We start from the raw sequence: 21,852 nt of genomic DNA on the forward strand, positions 1-21,852 counted from the left end.
CCCCGGACAATTCACATAATGGCGCAGCGTTTCCCCGGACAATTCACATAATGGTGCAGCGTTTCCCCAAACAATTCACATAATGGTGCAGCGTTTCCTCGGACAATTCACATAATGGTGCAGCGTTTCCCCGGACAATTCACATAATGGCGCAGCGTTTCCCCAAACAATTCACATAATGGTGCAGCGTTTCCCCGGACAATTCACATAATGGCGCAGCGTTTCCCCAGACAATTCACATAATGGTGTGTGTGTGTGTGGGGGGGGGGGGGGTTTACAGACTGCAAAATGAGAGGGGAAGAGAGGACTACATGGCAGAGAGGGGAGAGGAAAAGACTATGATGGGACAGAAAACAGTGTAGACTAGAGAGATCAGAGGGACAATAATTGCAGAAATGCAGACTTTTAGCTGCACTGTTTGTTTTGGTGGTACCACTGGGAAGAAAAGACAGTCAGCAGCAGCCCCATCCCCCTTCCCTCCCCTAAGTGAGCTTATCTCTAAAGTAACTGAGGGCAGGCAGATATCTTTATAACTGCTATTACTTGTAAAATAAATACCTGGCTGGCTGCCTGTGACAGGTTCAAAGCTTCACTGGTCACAGCGCAGCTCTCCAAGATTTGAATCTCCAGGCAGTGAGAGTATAGCAAGCAGCCCGGAGAAGAAGGGGGCGGGGCTGCAGAACACACAGCTCCGTTACAGGGGGAGAGGAGAGGGAGGACTCGGCGACAGGCTTCAGGTATAGACGTCACTGGGAACAGCCTGCAGCCAGGTCATCACCTCCCACTGCCTCGCCTCCTTACATCCCCGACAGCCAGACCTGTGTCCGTGGCCGCCCGCAGCTATAGGGAGCAATGAGCAATCTCTGAAGCAGGGCGGCCCGATCGGGTCTGGCTGGCTGCACAACACACTGCCCTGTGTTACCAGTGTTCAGTGGTGTAAGTGCAGACTAGTGCCACAATGCAGCCAGCAGCATCTGTTTTAAACAGAGGAGAGACACAGATATGTGGCTCAGTTGATGTCCAACTTTAATATCTCATATCTCTATCAGCATAATGCAATGATATACAGACTAGAAAAACCAATAGGCTGTCACAGTAAAGAACAAGTATATTCTATCTAGACATACATATTCTGCCTATAGTTATAAGAACTAGCATAGACAAACCCATAGGCTAAGACTGGGTCCACACTAGACCCAGTTGCAGGACGGATGCTGCAGTCCGTGCTAAGGGGAACTCCCGCGGACCGCAAACGGATCCGTTTTACCAAAAAGTGCATCCGTTTTACATCCGTTTCCGGTCCGTTTTTAACCCCAAAAAACGGACATAAAACGTTTCTATGCTTTTCAATGGAATTTAGGCCAAAAGGGAGGAGTTTTGGGGACAATAATCAATCAATTTGAATGGTAATTCAATGGGCAGGACATGGGTGTGGTCAATTCAGTGGGCAGGACATGGGTGTGGTTAATGTTTTCCAAAAAAGGTTAATTAACCTTTTTTGAGCATGGGGAATGTAGTTGAGGTGGCTGTGGGAGTGGATTTGGAACAATAGCCGGGAAGTGGGAGTGGTTTTTCTGTAAAGAAAGTAGATTAGCACCATGTAAGGATATTTTTAATGTACAGGGGAGTGTTTTGGGAGTGGCTTTGATGTCTATTGTGTGAAACACCTGTTTTCAGCACATTCCAGCAGGAGAGCACTCCAGCCACTCCAGCACTGCTGCCCACCCAAGGCCATGGACCCCATTGTCTTTATGTACTGGCTTAACCTAGCCTGGCTGGGTGTCCTGCTGTACTATGCCGGAAACCTCCTGGAGTCAAGTCGGAGACGGTGGTGGGTGCATCCCCTGTTACAAGAGAGGGAGAGGAAAGGGCAGTTCTCTCAGCTCTACAGAGACCTCAGACGACACCCACCAAAGTTCTTCAACTACTGCCGGATGTCTGTGAGTGTGTAAGTACCCTTGATTAGCAATTTTACCTATACTTTACCTTGTCCTGTTCCCATATTTGTCACATTGCTAATGGTGATATCCCTTTCTTTTTGAAGCTTTGATAAACTTCTGGAGATGTTGAGGCCCCATCTTCAGAAGAAAGACACCAGGTTGCGGAAGTCCATCACCCCAGAGGAACAACTTCTGATCACCTTGCGGTATGTAATGTCTGCTTTACCTATACCACTTTTCATTTTGTATTGATGAGGAGACAATTTTGTAAACAAACAAAAACTTTATTTTTTTTTGAGTTTTTATTGAAAAACTACCAACATGGTAGGTTATAAAGTTCTCCTTCCAACCTGGAAGAGACAGGTTTAGAAAATGTACTTGCTGTTCAGGCATTCAAGTCTTTACATTTGTCTTTGTTTTCCCCTTCCCCCCAGAACACATGTCTTGCACATTACCGGGGTCAGCCCAGCTTGGACAATAGACAATTGTCTTTGCTATCTGCTGTTCAGGGAGAAAGATTCGCTCTATTGACCCAGGGGGTGTGGGACAGTGGCCATGAGCAGCAAACATCTGTAGTGCAAAGTAATTTAAATGCAGTAGCTAGAACACATCTTAAAATTTCTATAAAATGTAAACAATGTTGCTCACAAGGTGGATCCCACACACTGCCTGCCTCAGTAGATTGAGCTACCTGCCATTGAAGGCCTAGGATCATCATCATCCCTTTGTCGTGTTGATGGAAAGCTATGTTGGGCATGTGTTGATCACAAGGCCTTCAAAGGCAGGTAGCAAATCTAGTGACCCAGGGGGTGTGGGACATTGGCCATGAGCAGCAAACCTCTATAGTGCAAAGTAATTTAAGTGCAGTAGCTAGAACACATCTTAAAATTTCTATAAAATGTAAACTATTGCTCACAAGGTGGATCCCACACACTGCCTGCCTCAGTAGATTGAGCTACCTGCCATTGAAGGCCTAGGATCATCATCATCCCTTTGCCCGTGTTGATGGAAAGCAACGTTGGGCATGTGTGGATCACAAGGCCTTCAAAGGCAGGTAGCAAATCTAGTGACCCAGGGGGTGTGGGACAGTGGCCATGAGCAGCAAACATCTGTAGTGCAAAGTAATTTAAGTGCAGTAGCTAGAACACATCTTAAAATTTCTATAAAATGTAAACAATGTTGCTCACAAGGTGGATCCCACACACTGCCTGCCTCAGTAGATTGAGCTACCTGCCATTGAAGGCCTAGGATCATCATCCCTTTGTCGTGTTGATGGAAAGCTACGTTGGGCATGTGTTGATCACAAGGCCTTCAAAGGCAGGTAGCAAATCTAGTGACCCAGGGGGTGTGGGACATTGGCCATGAGCAGCAAACCTCTATAGTGCAAAGTAATTTAAGTGCAGTAGCTAGAACACATCTTAAAATTTCTATAAAATGTAAACTATTGCTCACAAGGTGGATCCCACACACTGCCTGCCTCAGTAGATTGAGCTACCTGCCATTGAAGGCCTAGGATCATCATCATCCCTTTGTCGTGTTGATGGAAAGCTACGTTGGGCATGTGTGGATCACAAGGCCGTCAAAGGCAGGTAGCAAATCTAGTGACCCAGGGGGTGTGGGACAGTGGCCATGAGCAGCAAACATCTGTAGTGCAAAGTAATTTAAGTGCAGTAGCTAGAACACATCTTAAAATTTCTATAAAATGTAAACAATGTTGCTCACAAGGTGGATCCCACACACTGCCTGCCTTAGTAGATTGAGCTACCTGCCATTGAAGGCCTAGGATCATCATCATCCCTTTGTCGTGTTGATGGAAAGCTACGTTGGGCATGTGTTGATCACAAGGCCTTCAAAGGCAGGTAGCAAATCTAGTGACCCAGGGGGTGTGGGACAGTGGCCATGAGCAGCAAATCCTACTTTTTAGGATCTTGTTCAGGGAAAAAAGAGTAGTTTCCACCTATTTGCTGGGAAGACGTATTAGGGGGGCTGGGTTGCATGCCGCCACCTAGCTGAGTATAAACGGGACGTTCTTCTGCTTGAGAGGGAGGGAAGGAAGGGCCTTGCTGATAACTCTGGTATGACTGAGAGGGAGATGGACCCTGGTATGGCTGAGTGTGAGAAGGTTGCCATGCGCTAGGTGGCCTACTTGGTGCAGTTGAGAATTCAAAATGACTTTTGATACACTCAAGCAAACTACACTGGCACTGTATTAAACGATGTCGCGGCACTTGTTCCATTAAAGGCAAAAGTGACATCACCGAGTAGTACACTTGGCTGTTCTGGTGTTGCATTATCCGGTCAATCTCGTGGCGATGCTGCATGTGTAGAGATTGAATCTGCTCCTGAAACATCTGCCTTTCCTTTTGGAGTACTTGGTTGGATTCATCTAATTGTTTTTTTAGCATTTCTATGTGTTGCAAATATTGTTGTGATAGACCAGAACTTGTATCCTGTAGTCTTCGTGAAACCATACTTTCTTGATTGCGCATCATTCCCACCAAACTTGAAACAGCTCCAGCCATCTGAACATTAGCTGTTCTGCTCTGTCCACGAGCAGTTGTAGGGCGAGCAGCTGGTCGTCTGGCTTCTGAACGAGTGGTTTCAGCATTTGCTTTGTCGGTGGCAGGTTGTGCGTCTGGCCGTGGAGTAGATGTGGAAGGGGTTGGTGACTCAGATGTCATAGAATCATCCTCTGCTATGTCATCCACGTTGATGGTTGTCAAGTCTTCAAAGGAATGTTCAGGAGATGAATCCCTATTTGTCGCGGCAGGTGCTTCATTAGAATCATCCATGAGTGCGTCAAAGTTATCTTCAGTACTGTGGGTAGAAAAGAAACAGCAATGGTTACATGTGTGAAAAGTAGAGGCGCATCGGTGTTTACAAAAAAAAAAAAAGGAACTAGAAAGATTAAACTGTTGTGGGAGAGCATACACATAACAGCAATTTCAAGTTGCAAACGTCACTCACTCACCCTCGCGCTTGTACGAGTGGTCGTAAGAATGAAAGAAGACGAGTGTGGCAATATGGAGTCCTTTTCGATGCACCACTTCCACTCCTTTGTTCATCTTTCTCCACCTTAAGTTCCTTGACAAAACTGTCCCGTATACTTCGCCATTTTGTCTTCATTTTTTCAACTGTGTAAACAACAAACAAACAATATGTTGTCATTTCATTTCAGGTTCCTTGCGACGGGACAAAGCTATGCAAGTCTACATCTAACATTCAGAGTGGGCAAAAGCACCGTCGCCAACATCGTGAACAGGACAAGCCGGGTGATCTGGAGCAAGCTCGTCGAGAAGTACATGCCGGTTCCCGACTCTAAAAAGTGGATGGAGGTTGCTGAACTGTTCTGGGATAGGTGCAACTTCCCGAACTGCCTAGGAGCCATTGACGGCAAACATGTGAGGCTACAGAAGCCAGCGAGGAGCGGGAGTCTGTATTTTAATTATAAAAAGTACTTTAGTTTGGTACTCCTTGCTGTAGCCGACGCAGACTACAAGTTTGTCTACGTCGACGTTGGCTCCTACGGCGGTTCAAGTGACTCGGGGATATTCCAGCGCTCCAGGTTACATGGACTACTGAATGAGGACCGGCTGGACATCCCCGGGGACAAGCCATGGCCTGGAAGAACATCGCCCAGCTACCCCTACGTGTTTGTTGGCGACGAGGCCTTTGCCTTGTCACACCATGTCATGCGGCCGTATGGGATGAGAGGCCTCGGCCGCCAGCAACGCGTGTTCAATTACCGGTTGACAAGGGCTCGTAGGATGGTGGAGTGTACATTTGGCATCATGTCGAACAAGTGGAGGATGTTCCACTCGCCAATACAGCTGAGCCCTGCCAACGCCACAGCTGTAGTTAAAGCAGCTTGCATCCTCCACAACTTTGTTCGACAGGAGCAAGGGTACAATCTCCAGCATGCCGCCATGGACTACTTGCCCCAAATTCGCCGGTATGCGACTAGGGGTAGGGTTCAGGCCCAGAGGAATCGGGATCGGTTGGCACAGTACTTCTTGTCGCCGGAGGGGTACTTCCCATACCAAGACATTATTGTGCCTCTTTAAAGGAATACTTAAGGCAAAAAAAAAAATGACATTTACTCACCTGGGGCATCCCTCAGCCCCCCGAAGCTGGATGGTGCCCTCGCAGCCCCGCTCCGATCGTCCTGTCCCCGCCGGCGGCTACTTCCGGTTCGGCGACAGCTGCCGACAGGCTGGGAACGCGGCTGATTTTCCGCGTTCCCAGCCGCTGCTATCACCCTCTATGCTTAAGTATTCCTTTAAGTGGACATTTTTGTTGCTGTACTTGTTTTGTTTTTTTTTATTGGGGGGGGGGGGAAGATTACGCTGTTTTTAGTTATAAATTTTATATGTACATTTTTAATTGTATCTTTCTTTGTTTAATAAACTTTTTCTAAACTTTTTACAGATGAGTGTTCTTATAAATGCAACATGTGTGGCACTGGGGAAGGCAGTTTAGGAGACACTTCAGGGGGGCAGAGCATTTTTGAGACACTGAGGGGGCTAGATTGAGGGGGGGGGGGGGACGGTGGGGGGCAGAGAGTGGCAGTTTAGGAGACACTTCAGGGGGCCAGAGCATTTTTGAGACACTGAGTGGGCTAGATTGAGGGGGGGGGGCTAGAGAGTGGCAGTTTAGGAGACACTGGAGGGGGGGGCAGAGAGTGGCATTTAGATTACTGAAAAACATGTATTTCAAACCACAGAGATATGTGGGGGCACACTTACGTTCCGTGGCCTGCTTCCTGGCTGGAAACTTGTCATACTCAGGAACAAATTGTTTTGTGATCTCCTCCCATACCCTCCTGGCATGCTGTAGGTCACTATAGAGGTCATTCTTCTTATCATACAGCTCTGGCCGCTCTTGGACGGCCATAATGAAGTCCTCCACATTGATGAAGCTCCTGGGCATGATGGCTGCACTCGTGTCTCTCCCAACTCGTAAACAGGAAGCTGTCAGAGATGACGTTGAGGGGAGGAGAAGGAAGTTCAGGCTTTCCGTTTTGTCATCCGTTTTTGGTGCTATTTTGCCTGTGGAGATGGAGTTGCGTTTTCCCATTGCTTTTCGCTACCCATCCGTGTATCCGTGGTCCGTGAAAATGCAGCAGATCCGGACCTTCCGTTCAGGTTTTGAAAACGGGTCCCCGCAAACGCAGACGGATCCGTTTTTTACTTGGGTGAGGCTGGATGCTATTATCAACATTAGTATCCGGGACTCCGTTTTTCATCCGGTTTGAAAAACGCAGGCACGGATACGTTTCCGGACCTAGTGTGGACTAGGCCTAACATAGCAACAGGAACAAATATATCTTATCTAGACCTTAATATTCTGCCTATAGTTATCAACACTAACCTGTTTTAAACAGAGGAGAGACACAGACATGTGGCTCAGTTGATGTCCAACTTTAATATGAGCCTCAGGCCCTGGATCTCCTCAGAACATTGCAATCCTAGCAGAGCTCCATCTAGTGGCAGCCTTATTATTGTGCTGTTTGGAGGTCTGAGTTTAATCCTGTCACACACTCCCCCTCTTTAAATAAATGTCTCCTGACATTTCATGAATGGAATTTAATCATAGTTCAGATCATAGCAATCTGCATATGTTCCTGGCAAAAAGTATGAACATGAGGGCATTGTTAAAGGTATATCGATAGGCCTCTCTGTCTCTGGGGGATTACAGTGCTGTTCGATCACATTTGCATGAACATTCCATTTTTGAAAAGAGGGTTTCCCAAGGGTCTCATATGTGAGAATCTCCTTTGGTTTCCTTGTTCTTTGGGGATAGTCTGATTGTCGTGGAGGACTGTCATTTCTCTGTTCTTCAGGGACATTTGGTGTAACTGTGTCCTCGTCACATTGTGAATCTGCTTTTTGTAAAGATGGTGCTCTAGTCCCTTCTGTTAATTCTACAGGCAAGTCTTGGATTTCCTTATCTGATAGGCAGTGGCTTTCCAGCTGTTCTTCTGTAAGTTCCAGAGGCAGGTCTTGAACATTTTCCTCTGGCAATTGATGGTTTTCCAGCTGTTCTTGTGGGGTATTATGGTCCCTAGGATAAAATTCTTCAGCCTCAGCTCGTAACTGAGGAGTAACACATTGCTCACTGTATTGGAAAAGTTCAGGACAGTAGTAATAGCCTTCATCTGAGGAATCTGACTCTGTGCTCTCTGAATTGTTGTTTACTTTAACTCTAGCTGCTGGCCTGGTGTGAGTTCTCTTCTGTGATTCCTTTGGTTTGTTTTCTAGGGGTAAATCTCTGACAGGAAGCAGCAAATGCGATGAATCACCCTTGTTGGTTTATTACCTTTCTCTGATTCAACTTTATAAATATGTTCTGGGCCTATCTGTTCAATTACCCTGCATACTTCTTTTTCCCAGTAGGTGCGGAGTTTCCCTGGCCCTCCCCGCTCTGACAGATTTCTTACAAGAACACGGTCACCAGGCTGCAGAGCAATTCCTTTGACATGCCTGTCATAGTACCTTTTCCCCTTTTTAGATGACTTTTGGCTATTCTCAGAGGCAATTCTGTAAGCTTCCTTCATTTTTAACGCCCATTTCTCAGCATAGTGTTGAGGTTCTCATCATCCAGGTCAAATATTAAATCTATTGGTAGACGAGGTGCCCTACCATATAGCAGGTAGTAAGGGGCGTAGCCAGTAGCATCATGCCTGGTACAGTTATATGCATGGACAATGTGTGGTAGATACTCTTTCCACTGAGCTTTCTTCTCTTCTTCTAAAGTCCGGAGCATTTGTAAGTGTTCTGTTCAGTCTCTCAACTGGGTTGCCTTGTGGATGGTACGGTGTTGTCCTAGAATGGGCTATTCCAGACAACTGTCTCAACCTTCTAAAAAGGTGGTTCTCAAATTCTTTACCTTGATCATGATGTAATTTTTCAGGATATCCAAATATAGGGATGAAATTGTCGAAAATCTTCTCTGCAGCTGTTTTTCCTGCTTTGTTTCGAGTAGGATATGCCTGGGCAAAACGGGTGAAATGATCCTGACTACCAGTATGTATTTATAGCCACCTCTGCTCTTCTCTAGGTGAAGGAAATCCACAGAGACAAGTTCAAAAGGAGCACTTGTGTTGATAGAACCCATAGGTGCCCTGTCCGGTACTGTCGGGTGCTTCTGTTTGAGGCAGCTACATCTTTTAGTAACATAGTCTGTTATCTGTTTCTGTATGAAAGGCCAGTAGAATCTTTCTCTTGCCAGCTGCATCACTTTGTCTGCTCCACAGTGGCCCATGTCATTATGTAAGTGTTTCAACACTATCGGAGTTAATTTCTCTGGAACCACTATTTTCTTCTGTCGTAGTAAGATGTTATCTTTCACACTCAGTTTGCCCCAATCATGTATGAGTTGTTTTCCTCTCCTGTCCAGGCCCCTTTTGTCTTCCTTTGAGGGAACTTTCTTCTTCATTTTTAGATCCATTACCACTTGGATAGCTTTGTCTTCTGACTGAGCACTTCTGAGCTTATCTTTGTAATAATTTCCTGAGTGTCAATATCTTGAAATTTTTCTTCAACTTGTGGTTCTAGGGCTAGTGACATGGCCCAAAGATCTGCTTCATCAACCCCTGCCTTGCTTCCTTTCCATATAGCAGAGATAGTCTGTGGTGTCATCACATTTATGAATTCATCTTCATCTTCAGCAGTGTTTAATGGCATTCTAGACAACCTATCAGCATCTGCATTTTTCTTACCTGGACGATATTTAATATCAAAACGAAAATCAGCTAACTCTCCTACCCATCGGTGTCCCACACTATTTAGTTTTGCTGAGCTGAGAACATAGGTCAGTGGGTTATTGTCTGTAAATACAGTGAAAGAGGGTGCATAGTACAGATAGTCCCGAAACTTATCACAAATGGCCCACTTCAAGGCTAAGAATTCCAGCTTCCCTGAGTGCAGGTGATAATTTTTTTCAGTGGGCGTCAGTGTCCGTGAACCAAATCCAATAATACGTAGTTTATTCTCCTGATGTTGGTAAAGCACTGCACCTAGCCCATCTTGTGATGCATCAGTATGCAAGATAAATGGCAGATTAGAGTCTGGATAAGCAATAATTGGAGGTTTGGTTAATAACACTATTATCTTGTCAACAGTTTCCTGATGCTTTGCTGTCCACTGAACTGAAGTTCCTGAGGGTAACTGCTGTGTTCTTCCTGCCTTCACATGCTGTCTCTCATTTGCTAATTCATTTTTACTTATTTTCTTAGATTCATTCTTTGTTTGCAGCAGGTCATACAGAGGTTTAGCAATTCGGGAGAAGTTTTGTATAAAGGAGCGGTAATAACTCAGGAACCCTAATAGTTTTCTCACATCTCCCACTGTCCTTGGTGTTTTCACTCTGACTGCCTGAATTGCTTCTGTATCCTTTGGGTCCATTCGGATTCCATTGCCTGACACAAGTCTTCCTAGGAACCTTACTTCCACTTATTTGGTCTCAACTTGATTCCATGTGCACGCATCTTCTGAAATATCTTTCTTAGAACTTCAATGTTCTGGAAATGTCTTAGAATAACACAGAACATCATCTAGATAGGGGGAGCAACATTCATCTCTCAGACCTTCCAGAGTCTCTTCCATGCACCTTTGAAATGCTGCTGGGGCATTCATCAAGCCAAAAGGGATCCTTACCCATTCATGTAACCCCCATGGTGTACTAAATGCTGTCATGTGCCTTGATTCTTCAGAGATAAACCCTTGATGGTAAGCACTTCCCTGATCCAAAATAGAGAACCATGAGAATCCACTCAGATTATCTAGAAGATCTTGAACTCGTGGTAGGGGATGCCTATCTGGTACAGTCTTCTTATTTAACTCCCTGAAGTCGATGCACAGTCTCAAGCTGCCATCTTTTTTTCGGACACATACCACAGGTGAGGAGTAAGGTGATTTTGACTTGCGTATCCACCCCCTCTTCATTAGCTTCAGTATATAGTCTTTTACTTCCTGATATAAGGGTCTTGGTATGGAGTTGTAGGACTTCTGCACTGGGATCTTGTCTCTTAAATTAATCTGCAGATTCAGATTAGGAATACACCCAATCTCTCCCTCCTCTCTTGCAAAAATGTCAGATTCCTCGAACAACATCTGCCTAGCAAGTGTCTGCTCTTCTTCAGTGAGATGCTGTAAATCTACTGGAGGATTCAATTTCTTGCCCTGGGAGCTTTGGGCCTTTGCTTGCATCATGGATACTGCATTCTTACTTCTTTTTTGTACCGCTTGTTTTGCAGATTTAATATCATTCACAGAGATCTCTTCCATAATTGGGTAGATCATGCCTAACACAGTCCTTGGTTGAATATATACAGTATGCTTAGTGGTGTTCTGAACAGGAATCTTTATCTGTTTTGTTCGCCCCCTGTGCATCTTCACAAGTATAGGGAACGCTTCCAGACCCTCAGGACATTGACTGGGCAATAGTGGCTCAAACAGCACTGTATCCTCTCCAGGCCAGGAATGAATATTACACAGAATCTCACATGATTTTCCTTTCAGAACCCTAATGCTTTGGCTACCGGTATATATGCTACGTACTGTGATGATTTGCTCAGCTGCCTGTGCAGGCAGGCAGCTTTTTGACCATTGTGTAGGTTTGCATGCTGCAGGACTCTGGAAAGAAGAGCTTCTGTCAGTTTTGCAGCTTGTGCTTGCAGAGGAATTTGCATACGTTGTCATGCAAATAGCCTGGCCACATTCATTGGAGGCGTGTACTATAAGTACTATGTCTTTCCCACAATGCTTGGCTGTTCATAAGGAGACTTCCTGTGAAACACTCTGGAGAGTGTCAGCCATGCTCTTTGTTTAAAGATCAGCTTAGAGTATTCCTGGAAAACTGCACTAGGCAGGTTTCCCTAGTGCAGTTAGGATTGTTTATCTGTTTGTTTGTTCTGTTGCTGTTGTCCCTTCCCAGTGGTGGTCGACAGGAAATGGTTCTGATCTCTGTTCTTGGAGTATAGCTGGTGCAGCGGTTGCTACCAGCTATCTCTTCTGTTCTGTCTCCTGGGATCGCGCTAGCCACTTTTCGCTAGCGCTGTGGATCCTTCTGTTCTGTCTCCTGGGATCGCGCTAGCCACTTTTCGCTAGCGCTGTGGATCCTTCTGTTCTGTCTCCTGGGATCGCGCTAGCCACTTTTCACTAGTGCTGTGGATCCTTCTATTCTGCTACTCTGTACCTGGATCGCACTCGCTTCGCGCTAGTGCTGTGGATCCTTCTGTTCTGTCCTCCTGGATCGCGCTAGCCACTTTCGCTAGTGCTGTGGATCCTATCTCTCGCTTGTCCCTGTTTTCGTGTGTCTGTCTTGTCTGCTACGGACGCTTGCTGGAGGCTCGGTGAGGTAACCGTTAAGCAAGCGTTCGCGTCTTCTGTTTCATGTTTGTCTGTCGATGGTTAGTTAGGCGTGCTTGTCTCTATTGTGCTTATCACGTGGAGACCGCGCATAACCGCGTGCACTGTTGCGAATGAGTGCAGTGTTCGCAGTTAGCTAGCGTTTGTTATTTTCCGTATCTCCTCATTGTATGATTTGCTGTGCCTTTGCTACTCTCGTGCTCCGCCTTGCTGTAGCCTTGTGTCACGTCTGGCGATCGCACCTCTCGCGATCGCGTTCCTGCTTCGTATCTGCTGTGGTGTGTGCACAGTCGCAGGTTGGCGCACACACATACAAATCTGTCCCTTTGCTCGTTCTCATTCGCAATCGCTTCTCTTGCGATTGCATTCTGTGCTTCGTACAATTCCTGTCTGGCATTTGTGGAGGTACAGAGGATAGGTTCCTCTGCACTCCTCAGCGCCATCTGCCGACAGGAAATTCCCTCTGCAGGTGCATTGCACCCACTGCTGGGTTCCTGCAAATTTATACGCTTGTGGAGGAAATCCGCCGTGTCAGCACACGTCTGGTGCGCTGACCACGGAGACGAGTCCACATTCGTTACACGTACCAACTTATTATCTTTACTAGTGGATGACAATACAAGACCCACCAAAGCATTTGCTTTACATTTCCTTACATGCAATGCCTCACTTAATAGTATTGTGACGCTACTTTGATCAGAGTTACGACTGTCAGCATTTTCTTTAATAATTTCTTCAATTGCATTAAACCCTATGATTGGGGTGAACGAGCAGTGTTCGCTAACTAGCATGGGTACAAACATAGTTACCTTTTCCCCATTATTCTCAATATTCAGTTCAAGCTCAACCCACCCATCATAAGGAACAACAGAACCATTTGCAGCTTTAATTGTTAAGCATTCATTTTCTCCTAACAATTTTTCAATAGGCTGTACTGTAGTGTGCTTTTGGTATTGTTTTATCCAGCTTGCAGCCACAATACTTATTTGGGACCCTGTGTCAACTAGTACTTTTGTGGACACACCTCCCAAACTACAAGTAAGCAAGCATTTATTTCCTATAAGCCTGGCTACTTTTCTTCTGTCCCAACTCTTTGGTGGGTGAGGCATTTCACTGGGTTTTGTACTGATTTGGGACTTGTCTTGAGAACTGGTCACTGGTTGTCCCTCTCCTGTGACCATTCCTCGTTTCCCAAGAGCCTTTTCTGTTTCATGCAGCCACGTGCACTATGACCTTCCTGACCACATTTAAAACAGTGCCAACATTTATCTTTCCCTTCATGCACACATTGTTTACATTTATACACAGTCTTGGTTTTAACACTGTCATTTAAAACCTTCACAGGTCCAGGTTCATTCTTTTTTACTGCACCTGCCTGTAGCAGAGATTGTACATTCTTTGTAAGAGCAGCAACTTGTGCTTTTAATTCTACCAATGAGGTTTGATTGTCACTAGCATGGTTTATGGGCTCTCTTACATCCTGTGCCTGAATGCCATTTGTGGTAGTCAGCTTGGAACTGCTTATGCCACTTAATCTGACTTGCCTCTCTGCTTCTATTCTGGCTAGTTTAGTGACAGTTTCTAGGAGCACATCATCACTTGTCGATAAATCTGAAATATACGGCTTAATCTCTCTTCTAATGTCACTATATTTCTCACTTAACCCCTGATATAGTGTGTGCAGAAACACTCCTTGCACCAAGTTCTTGTCATAAGTAACTGCAGCACCAACTTGTTGAGAAGACCACAAAACTTTCTGCTTTAGTCCCATAATTCTATACACAAACTGCTGCGGAGTTTCTTTATCATGCTGTTTAGCATTCATCAGTTCCTGGAACAAATCAGTGCTGTTCCTGTCCTGGAGATGTGAGCGCAAAAACCTTTTAAGCTCTGCAACAGAAAGATCCTCCTTGTTTACCAACATTTCCTTAAAAGTTCCTGCTTTCACAGCTTTCAGCACAGTTCTGATGATTTCTGACTCTGAGTATCTTTCTTGTATACCTTCATCAATCTGTTTGCATACACTGCTATATGTAAGTTCAAAGTCCCCGTCTGAAATCTGACCACCATAAATTTTAAATTATTTTCTTGGCAGGTAAGCTGCTAACATACCTCCCAACTTTTTGAGATGAGAAACTGGGACACTTAAGCCACGCCCCCGACCACGCCCCCAACCACACCCCCTGACACACCCCTAGTCAAAAAATTTATATATATATATATATATATATATATATATATATATCTCGCCATACAGGGGGACACTGGGGGGCACATTCGGAGGGAGGGGGGACAAGCTTGACCCGCATCCCGCACACCACAGCCGCGGCTGGCGCCTCGATCCTTCTTTTTTACCGTTTACCTCAACACCCATGGGCACCCTCACCCTTCTCCTATATATATATATATATATAGATATAGATATAGATATATATATATAGATATATAGATATATATAGGAGAAGGGTGAGGGTGCCCATGGGTGTTGAGGTAAACGGTAAAAAGAAGGATCGAGGCGCCAGCCGCGGCTGTGTTGTGCGGGATGCGGGTCAAGCTTGTCCCCCCTCCCTCCGAATGTGCCCCCCAGTGTCCCCCTGTATGGCGAGATACGAGCGCAGCAGAGCGGCAGTCTTACCATTCCTCTTCGCATATGGGCATCTCGTCTTCTCCGGCCGCTTCCTGTGACGTCACAGGAAGTAGTTGGAAGCAAGAGATGCCAGTACGCGAGGAAGATGGTAAGACTGCCGCTCTGCTGCGCTCGTATCTCGCCATACAGGGGGACACTGGGGGGCACATTCGGAGGGAGGGGGGACAAGCTTGACCCGCATCCCGCACACCACAGCCGCGGCTGGCGCCTCGATCCTTCTTTTTCCTCCGCTGCCTCCTCTGCTGCCAGCCGGGACAAAGGGGGGCTATCCCGGGACAGCGGGACCCCTCCCCCAACCCGTGACGGTCCCGGCGAAATCGGGACGGTTGGGGCCCCTGTGCTAAGTCCTTTAATGTAAAGCCACTTTCTGTCATTTGCAGTGTTCTGTCTTTTGTGTGAATTATGCTGTGCTCTCTGTCCCCACTTACAGGAGGAGTGTCAGAGTTTATTTCTCCTAGCAAAGACTCAGACAGTTCTTTTATCTGCAGCAGATATGCCTTCCCACTGTCCTCCATGCTGCACACTGCTTCTCCCTGTAAGTGTTCCAGAATGTACTCATAGATCTCCTGCTCACTTGAACCTGTAGCTTGGGGAACTTCTTTTCCAGCATCTCCCTGAATCTGCACAGCAAGTGAGAGCAACTGATCCTCAGACAAAGTGTGCAGAAGCTTCTGGATCTGCCACTGCAGCTTCTTCACTGGAGTAGTGTCAGCCATCTCAGAGCCTGTGTAGCTTGCTTGAAGCCTTCCCTCTCACTTTACTGTAATGGCCAGCTTCTCCCTGTGACTGTCTTGCACGATGATTACACCACCCCAGGCCAAGCCCCCAAATGTTACCAGTATTCAGTGGTGTAAGTGCAGACTAGTGCCACCATGCAGCCAGCAGCATCTGTTTTAAACAGAGGAGAGACACAGACATGTGGCTCAGTTGATGTCCAACTTTAATATCTCATATCTCTATCAGCATAATGCAATGATATACAGACTAGAAAAACCAACAGGCTGTCACAGTAAAGAACAAGTACCGTATATACTCGAGTATAAGCCGACCCGAGTATAAGCCGACCCCCCAACTTTTCCCTTAAATTCCAGGAAAAAGTGATTGACTCAAGTATAAGCCGAGGGTAGGGAATACAGCACAGACCATATAGACCGTGGGGGCTGAAAGAGGCCCAGGTAAGTAAATTGCAACGTTTTGGTGGTGCTGGCAGACTGTAGCAGCGATGCTTGATCAGATTGGTTGCTGTAGGCAACATTCAGAATGCAGTTTTGATGAATAAGGTCCACAGTGCCTTTACATCTTCTAATGTGGAGTGGCCCTGACATACGGTATGCAGAGCGGTGGCAGGCAGAGTGTAAAACTGATCATTGTGACTCGCAGAATTGCATTGCAGAATGTGCATAGGGAGCTGGGCTTTCACCTTTAAGCTGACGATTCATATTACACATTCATGCCCTCATCGCCATGACTCCCCCGAGTGCCACCAGGGCATATGCAGAGTGGTGTGGGCAACACAATTAACCCCCAGCACATGTAGACAGTGCACAGGGAGCTGGGCTCCTTTACTCACATGTCAGCACAGCGCGCCTGGTTTGCTCATCATCACCATGCCTCACTCAGCCACGGAACAAATCACACTCTGCCGCTGTGTAGTCACAGGTGTGGGCAGCGCAATTGACCCCCAGCATATGTAAATAGTGCACAGGGAGCCGGGCTTCCTTACTCACGTCAGCACCGCACGCCTGGATTGCCCGTCATCACCATGCCTCTTGCCAACCACGGAACAACACAGCGCAAAGACCGGAGCCAATCAGGAAATCCCACACTCTGTCGCTGTGTACTCGTCACATAATGAGAGATGTTATCAGCTGTGAACGCAGTTCGGGCAATGCTTTCCCTTCAGAGAGCGGGACGCATCTCCTAGGTTTCAGTTTCGTCACGCGGTATGTTCCCACCCTTCAGGCACCTGATTGGCCGGCTGTGTTGCTGACAATACAGCCGGCCAATCGGGAACATGCCTCGTGACGAAATTTGAAACATAGGAGATGCGTCCCGCTCTCTGAAGGTAAAGCAATTTCCCGAACTGCGTGCACAGCTGATAACACCTATCTTTATGTGACGAGTACACAGCGGTAGAGTGTGTGATTTCCTGATTGGCTCCGGTCTTTGCGCTGTGTTGTTCCGTGGTTGGCAAGAGGCATGGTGATGACGGGCAATCCAGGCGTGCGGTGCTGACGTGAGTAAAGAAGCCCGGCTCGCTGTGCACTATTTACATATGCTGGGGGTTAATTGCGCTGCCCACACCACTCTGCATATGCCGCGGTGGCACTCCGGGGAGAAGGTGACTCGAGTATAAGCCGACACCCCCACTTTTGGGCCACTTTTTTGGACCCAAAAAGTCGGCATATACTCGAGTATATACGGTATATTCTATCTAGACATACATATTCTGCCTATAGTTATAAGAACTAGCATAGACAAACCCATAGACTAACATAGCAACAGGAACAAATATATCTTATCTAGACCTTAATATTCTGCCTATAGTTATCAACACTAACCTGTTTTAAACAGAGGAGAGACACAGACATGTGGCTCAGTTGATGTCCAACTTTAATATGAGCCTCAGGCCCTGGATCTCCTCAGAACATTGCAATCCTAGCAGAGCTCCATCTAGTGGCAGCCTTATTATTGTGCTGTTTGGAGGTCTGAGTTTAATCCTGTCACACCTGCATACCGACAGGAGCTAGGCTGAAATCCGGCCAAGTCTATGAGAGGGGCTGGCGGCGGGCGGCATCGGGGAACAGGCACAGAGCGGAGTGGAATGTATACACTCCGCTCCCTCTCCGTCATCCCCCGCAGCCAGCCTGGTCAGCAGCACTGTGAGGCGGGGGCGCAGGCATCGTGACCACAGGGGGGGAAGGCGAGCAGCCAGGCAAAATAGTCCTACTCCTTGCGCCCGCAAAGACTGTCAATGACTTCCGCCCTGAGGCTGGAGCCTCGTCGGCCTCTGTGTCGGCACGGCCCTGGTCACTCACTCACTGGTCCTTCCTACCTTCAGCCTGAGACTCCACCCCTTGGAAGATCTCAGGCTGCTGGTAGGTTCTCGTGCTTCTCAAAAGAGCAGTGTTGCCCACACCGCCAAGGACCACCTGCTCATCAGGTGGATTACTCAAAGTAAATACTGTTGCACCAAACACTCACGATATATACAGGTGTCCAGAGGTTAGTACTATATCTGTATTATTGGTGATTCTGCAGATCATTAATAATCAGGTATATATCTGTATTCTTGGTGATACTGCAGATCACCAATAATCAGATTCTCTCTGTGTGCTGACACCGATCGTTACAGATATGGAGGCTGCCATATTTCTTTTCTTTTAAACAATACCAGTTGCCTGGCAGCCCTGCTGGTCTATTTGGCTGCAGTAGTGTCTGAATTACAACAGAAACAATCTTGTCAGATCTGACGATAATGTCAGAAACACCTGATCTGCTGCATGCTTGTTCAGGGACTGTGACTAAAAGTATTAGAGGCAAAGGATCAACAGAGCTGCCAGGGAACTGGTATTGCTTAAATGGAAATAAATATGGCAGCTTCCATATCCCTCTCACCTCGGGTTCACTTCAACAGTGCTTGGGGAGGGGAGCCAGACAAGTAACACATTCTTGCAGGCTGTCGATAGAGTACAGGGAAATCACACTGACTATCTATAATGATAATAAAAACAAAAAATCATGCCTTGCTATTAGCAATGTTAACAATAAAGTTTTTCTCTTACAGGCAATGACTGATTACACCTTTCAGGTCGGCTGCGGCGTGAGCAAATGCAAAACTGGCAGCCAAGAGGAAATGTTTTACGTCTGTCGCTATTTCCCTGCGTGAGTATTTTCTCCCTGCATCAGTGTGTCCTCCCTGCGTCAGTATGTCCTCCCTGTGTCAGTATGTCCTCTCTGTGTCAGTACGTCCTCCGTGCATCAGTATGACATCCCTGCGGCAGTATGTCCTCCCTGCATCAGTGTGTCCTCCCTGAGTCAGTATGACCTCCCTGCGTCAGTACGTCCTCCCTGCATCAGTACGTCCTCCCTGCGTCAGTCTGTCCTCCCTGCGTCAGTGTGTCCTCCCTGCGTCAGTGTGTCCTTCCTGCATCAGTGTGTCCTCCCTGCGTCAGTGTGTCCTTCCTGCGTAGTGTGTCCTCCCTGCGTCAGTGTGTCCTCCCTGCGTCAGTGTGTCCTCCCTGCGTCAGTGTGTCCTCCCTGCGTCAGTGTGTCCTCCCTGTGTCAGTGTGTCCTCCCTACCTTAGTGTGTCCTCCCTGCATCAGTATGTCCTCCCTGCGTCAGTATGTCCTCCCTTCATCAGTATGTCCTCCCTGTTTCAGTATGTCCCCCTGTATCGTTATGTCCTCCCTGCGTCAGGCTCCTCCCTGGGCTAGCTGCCTCCACCTTTAAAGAGACCTCTTACCCCCATCGCACATTTGTATTGGATGGCTCCTCCTTCCTGTCTTTTTAATCCTCCAGGACAAATCCATACAAACGGGGTAACATCAGTTCCACAATTTGTGGAACGCAGCGTGACCAAGCGTCCTGTTGGACGCGAAACGGCCGTCGCCGATCCCTTCACACCCTAGGCACCCACCAGACCACTGCTACCAGCACCAGTATGTATATGCAACTATACTAATGTGTACACTGATGTTACCCCGTTTGTATGGATTTGTCCTGGAGGATTAAAAAGCGAGATTCACTTGAGGACATTAGTGCACGCTTCTGCTTCTTTATGTGTATTGTTGTTATACCCTTCCTTCTATGGATATTGGCGGAGCACATGTCTTAGCATTCCTCGGATCCTTTTAAAGGGGTATTGGTAGCAAAGAGGTCAGCAGCTTCATTGTTTTCTCCTGCATACTGGTCACATCATTCAGGGAGTGCCACACTGAACTGCTTCTTTATCTCAAATCCTCCTTCCTGTCTCTCTGCACCACATTTACATGCCTCCCCCCCATGGTTTGGAGACCCATTTGCCAGGGGTCATATAAGAAAACAAGTGTGGCCACCACAAATGTTCCCATCCCATAACTGTATTGGGGTCCCGACATCCTTCCTGTGCAGTAACGCCTCTGCTGTACTAGTATGTGTCTTCCTAAAGGCCTGTACCCACATCACAATTTTTTTCGACAACCAAAGCTTTTTTTAGCGATTGTTTCCACGATCTAGGGATGAGGGTACAGGCGTGCGATTACATGAACGACGTTTGATGACGCGCTGCGTTAACAACCGTCACGGTGGATCTTTAAGATCCCCGATGTCAGTCATATGACATCTCGTGTTCCTGCCCGCAGGAGTATGGATCAGGGAATGCTGGTTGCCGAGGAACGTCGCTGGGATCAATCTTCCTGGGTCATCAGGTGAGTATTCAATTTACAATCATAGAACAGCAATCAAGATCCACTGCAAGATTCAGTGTTTCTAAAAAAAACTTTATAGTATATATGTATATTTTACAGATATACTCTCTATGTATTCCAGAGGGAATCGGGAAGAGTCGTTATACACGCCTTATGCTGTAGGGGAACCTTGCAGCATGTGCAAAGAGTACTGTGACACCAGCTTAAACCTCTGCAGTAAGTAATGGACCAAAATAATTGCCTTGATTCTGCCTTGACCTAAGCTTATGCCTTGATTCTTCCCAGGGGCAGACTGACAACTCATGGGGCCCCCGGGCAATAGCAGATTATGGGGCCCCGTACCAGTGTCGCCCACAGAGTAAGATCTAATAATTTACTGCTGACAGATATTTTATGCTGATAAAAAAAAAACAACCTGTGCCGCGCGTAGCGCGTCGCACTGAAAAATGGGTGTGGTCACACAACAGAATGTGGGCGTGGTCATGGGTGGGACAAAATATACATGACCTTGGCAGTGGTGTAAAAGGTCTGTCGGGGAAGTTTGAGCTCTGCCTTAGGGCCCTTTTCCACTAGCGCGTTTGCGCTAGCTGAATTGCAAAACCGCAAACTGTTCGCTACGGTTTGCTTTTTAACATAGGAATCGCGGTAGGTCATTTCCACTACCGCGATTCGTTTTTTACTTGATCGCGATCGCGCCGCGGAGCGACTTTTGCCGCGATTTTGCTATGCACTGCATAGCATAGCAAAATCGCGGCCGCAAACGTCGGGAAAACGGCGGAATTTCGATTCAGCAATCGCTAGCGTTCAGCGCGAACGCTAGCGACTGCTAGTGGAAAAGGGCCCTTAGTGTTTCCCTCCAAAATACATGTAATCTTGCAGCAGTGGTTCCCCCAAAATACACATAATCTGCAAGCAGCGGTTCCCCCAACATTCACAATCTGGCAGTGGTTCCCCAAAAATACACATAATCTGGCAGCTGTTCCCCAAAATACACTTAATCTGGCAGCAGCGGTTCCCCAAAAATAGTTAATCTGGCAGCAGGTACCCCAAAATAGGTGCCCTCAGTATAGGTAACAGGTCTAAAGGTATCCCCAGTGGAAGTAACCAGGTCTATAGGAGTCCCCAGAATAGATAACCAGGTCTATAGGTGTCCCCAGTTTAGATAGCCAGGTCTATAGGTGTCCCCAGAATAGGTAGCCAGGACTATGGGTGTCCCCATAATAGGTAGTCAGGTCTATGAGTGTCCACAGTATAGTAGCCAGGTCTACAGGTGTCTCCAGAATAGGTAGCCAGGTCTATAGGTGTCCCCAGTACAGATAGCCAGGTCTATAGGTGTCTCCAGTATGGATAGCCAGGTCTATAGGTGTCCCTAGTATAGCCAGGTCTATAGGTGTCCTCAGTAGAAGTAGCCATGTGTATAGGTATTCCCAGTATATGTGGCCAGGTCTGTAGGTGTCCCCAGTATATGTAGCCAGGTGTATAGGTA

General features: G+C 46.9%; 1 protein-coding gene across 1 annotated transcript in view; it reads left to right on the plus strand.

Annotated features, from left to right (window-relative positions):
* The window catches only part of LOC137570340 (cysteine-rich secretory protein 1-like), an 82,790-nt gene that overhangs the window by 44,464 nt on the left and 16,474 nt on the right, over positions 1-21,852 (plus strand). Inside the window, exons 7-8 of the mRNA XM_068278988.1 lie at positions 18,745-18,842; positions 20,488-20,582. Of these exons, the coding sequence (XP_068135089.1) occupies positions 18,745-18,842; positions 20,488-20,582 (193 nt within the window). The remainder of the gene's footprint in view (positions 1-18,744; positions 18,843-20,487; positions 20,583-21,852) is intronic.

The sequence above is a fragment of the Hyperolius riggenbachi genome, chromosome 4, assembly GCF_040937935.1.
Source record: "Hyperolius riggenbachi isolate aHypRig1 chromosome 4, aHypRig1.pri, whole genome shotgun sequence".
Lineage (NCBI taxonomy): Eukaryota > Metazoa > Chordata > Amphibia > Anura > Hyperoliidae > Hyperolius > Hyperolius riggenbachi.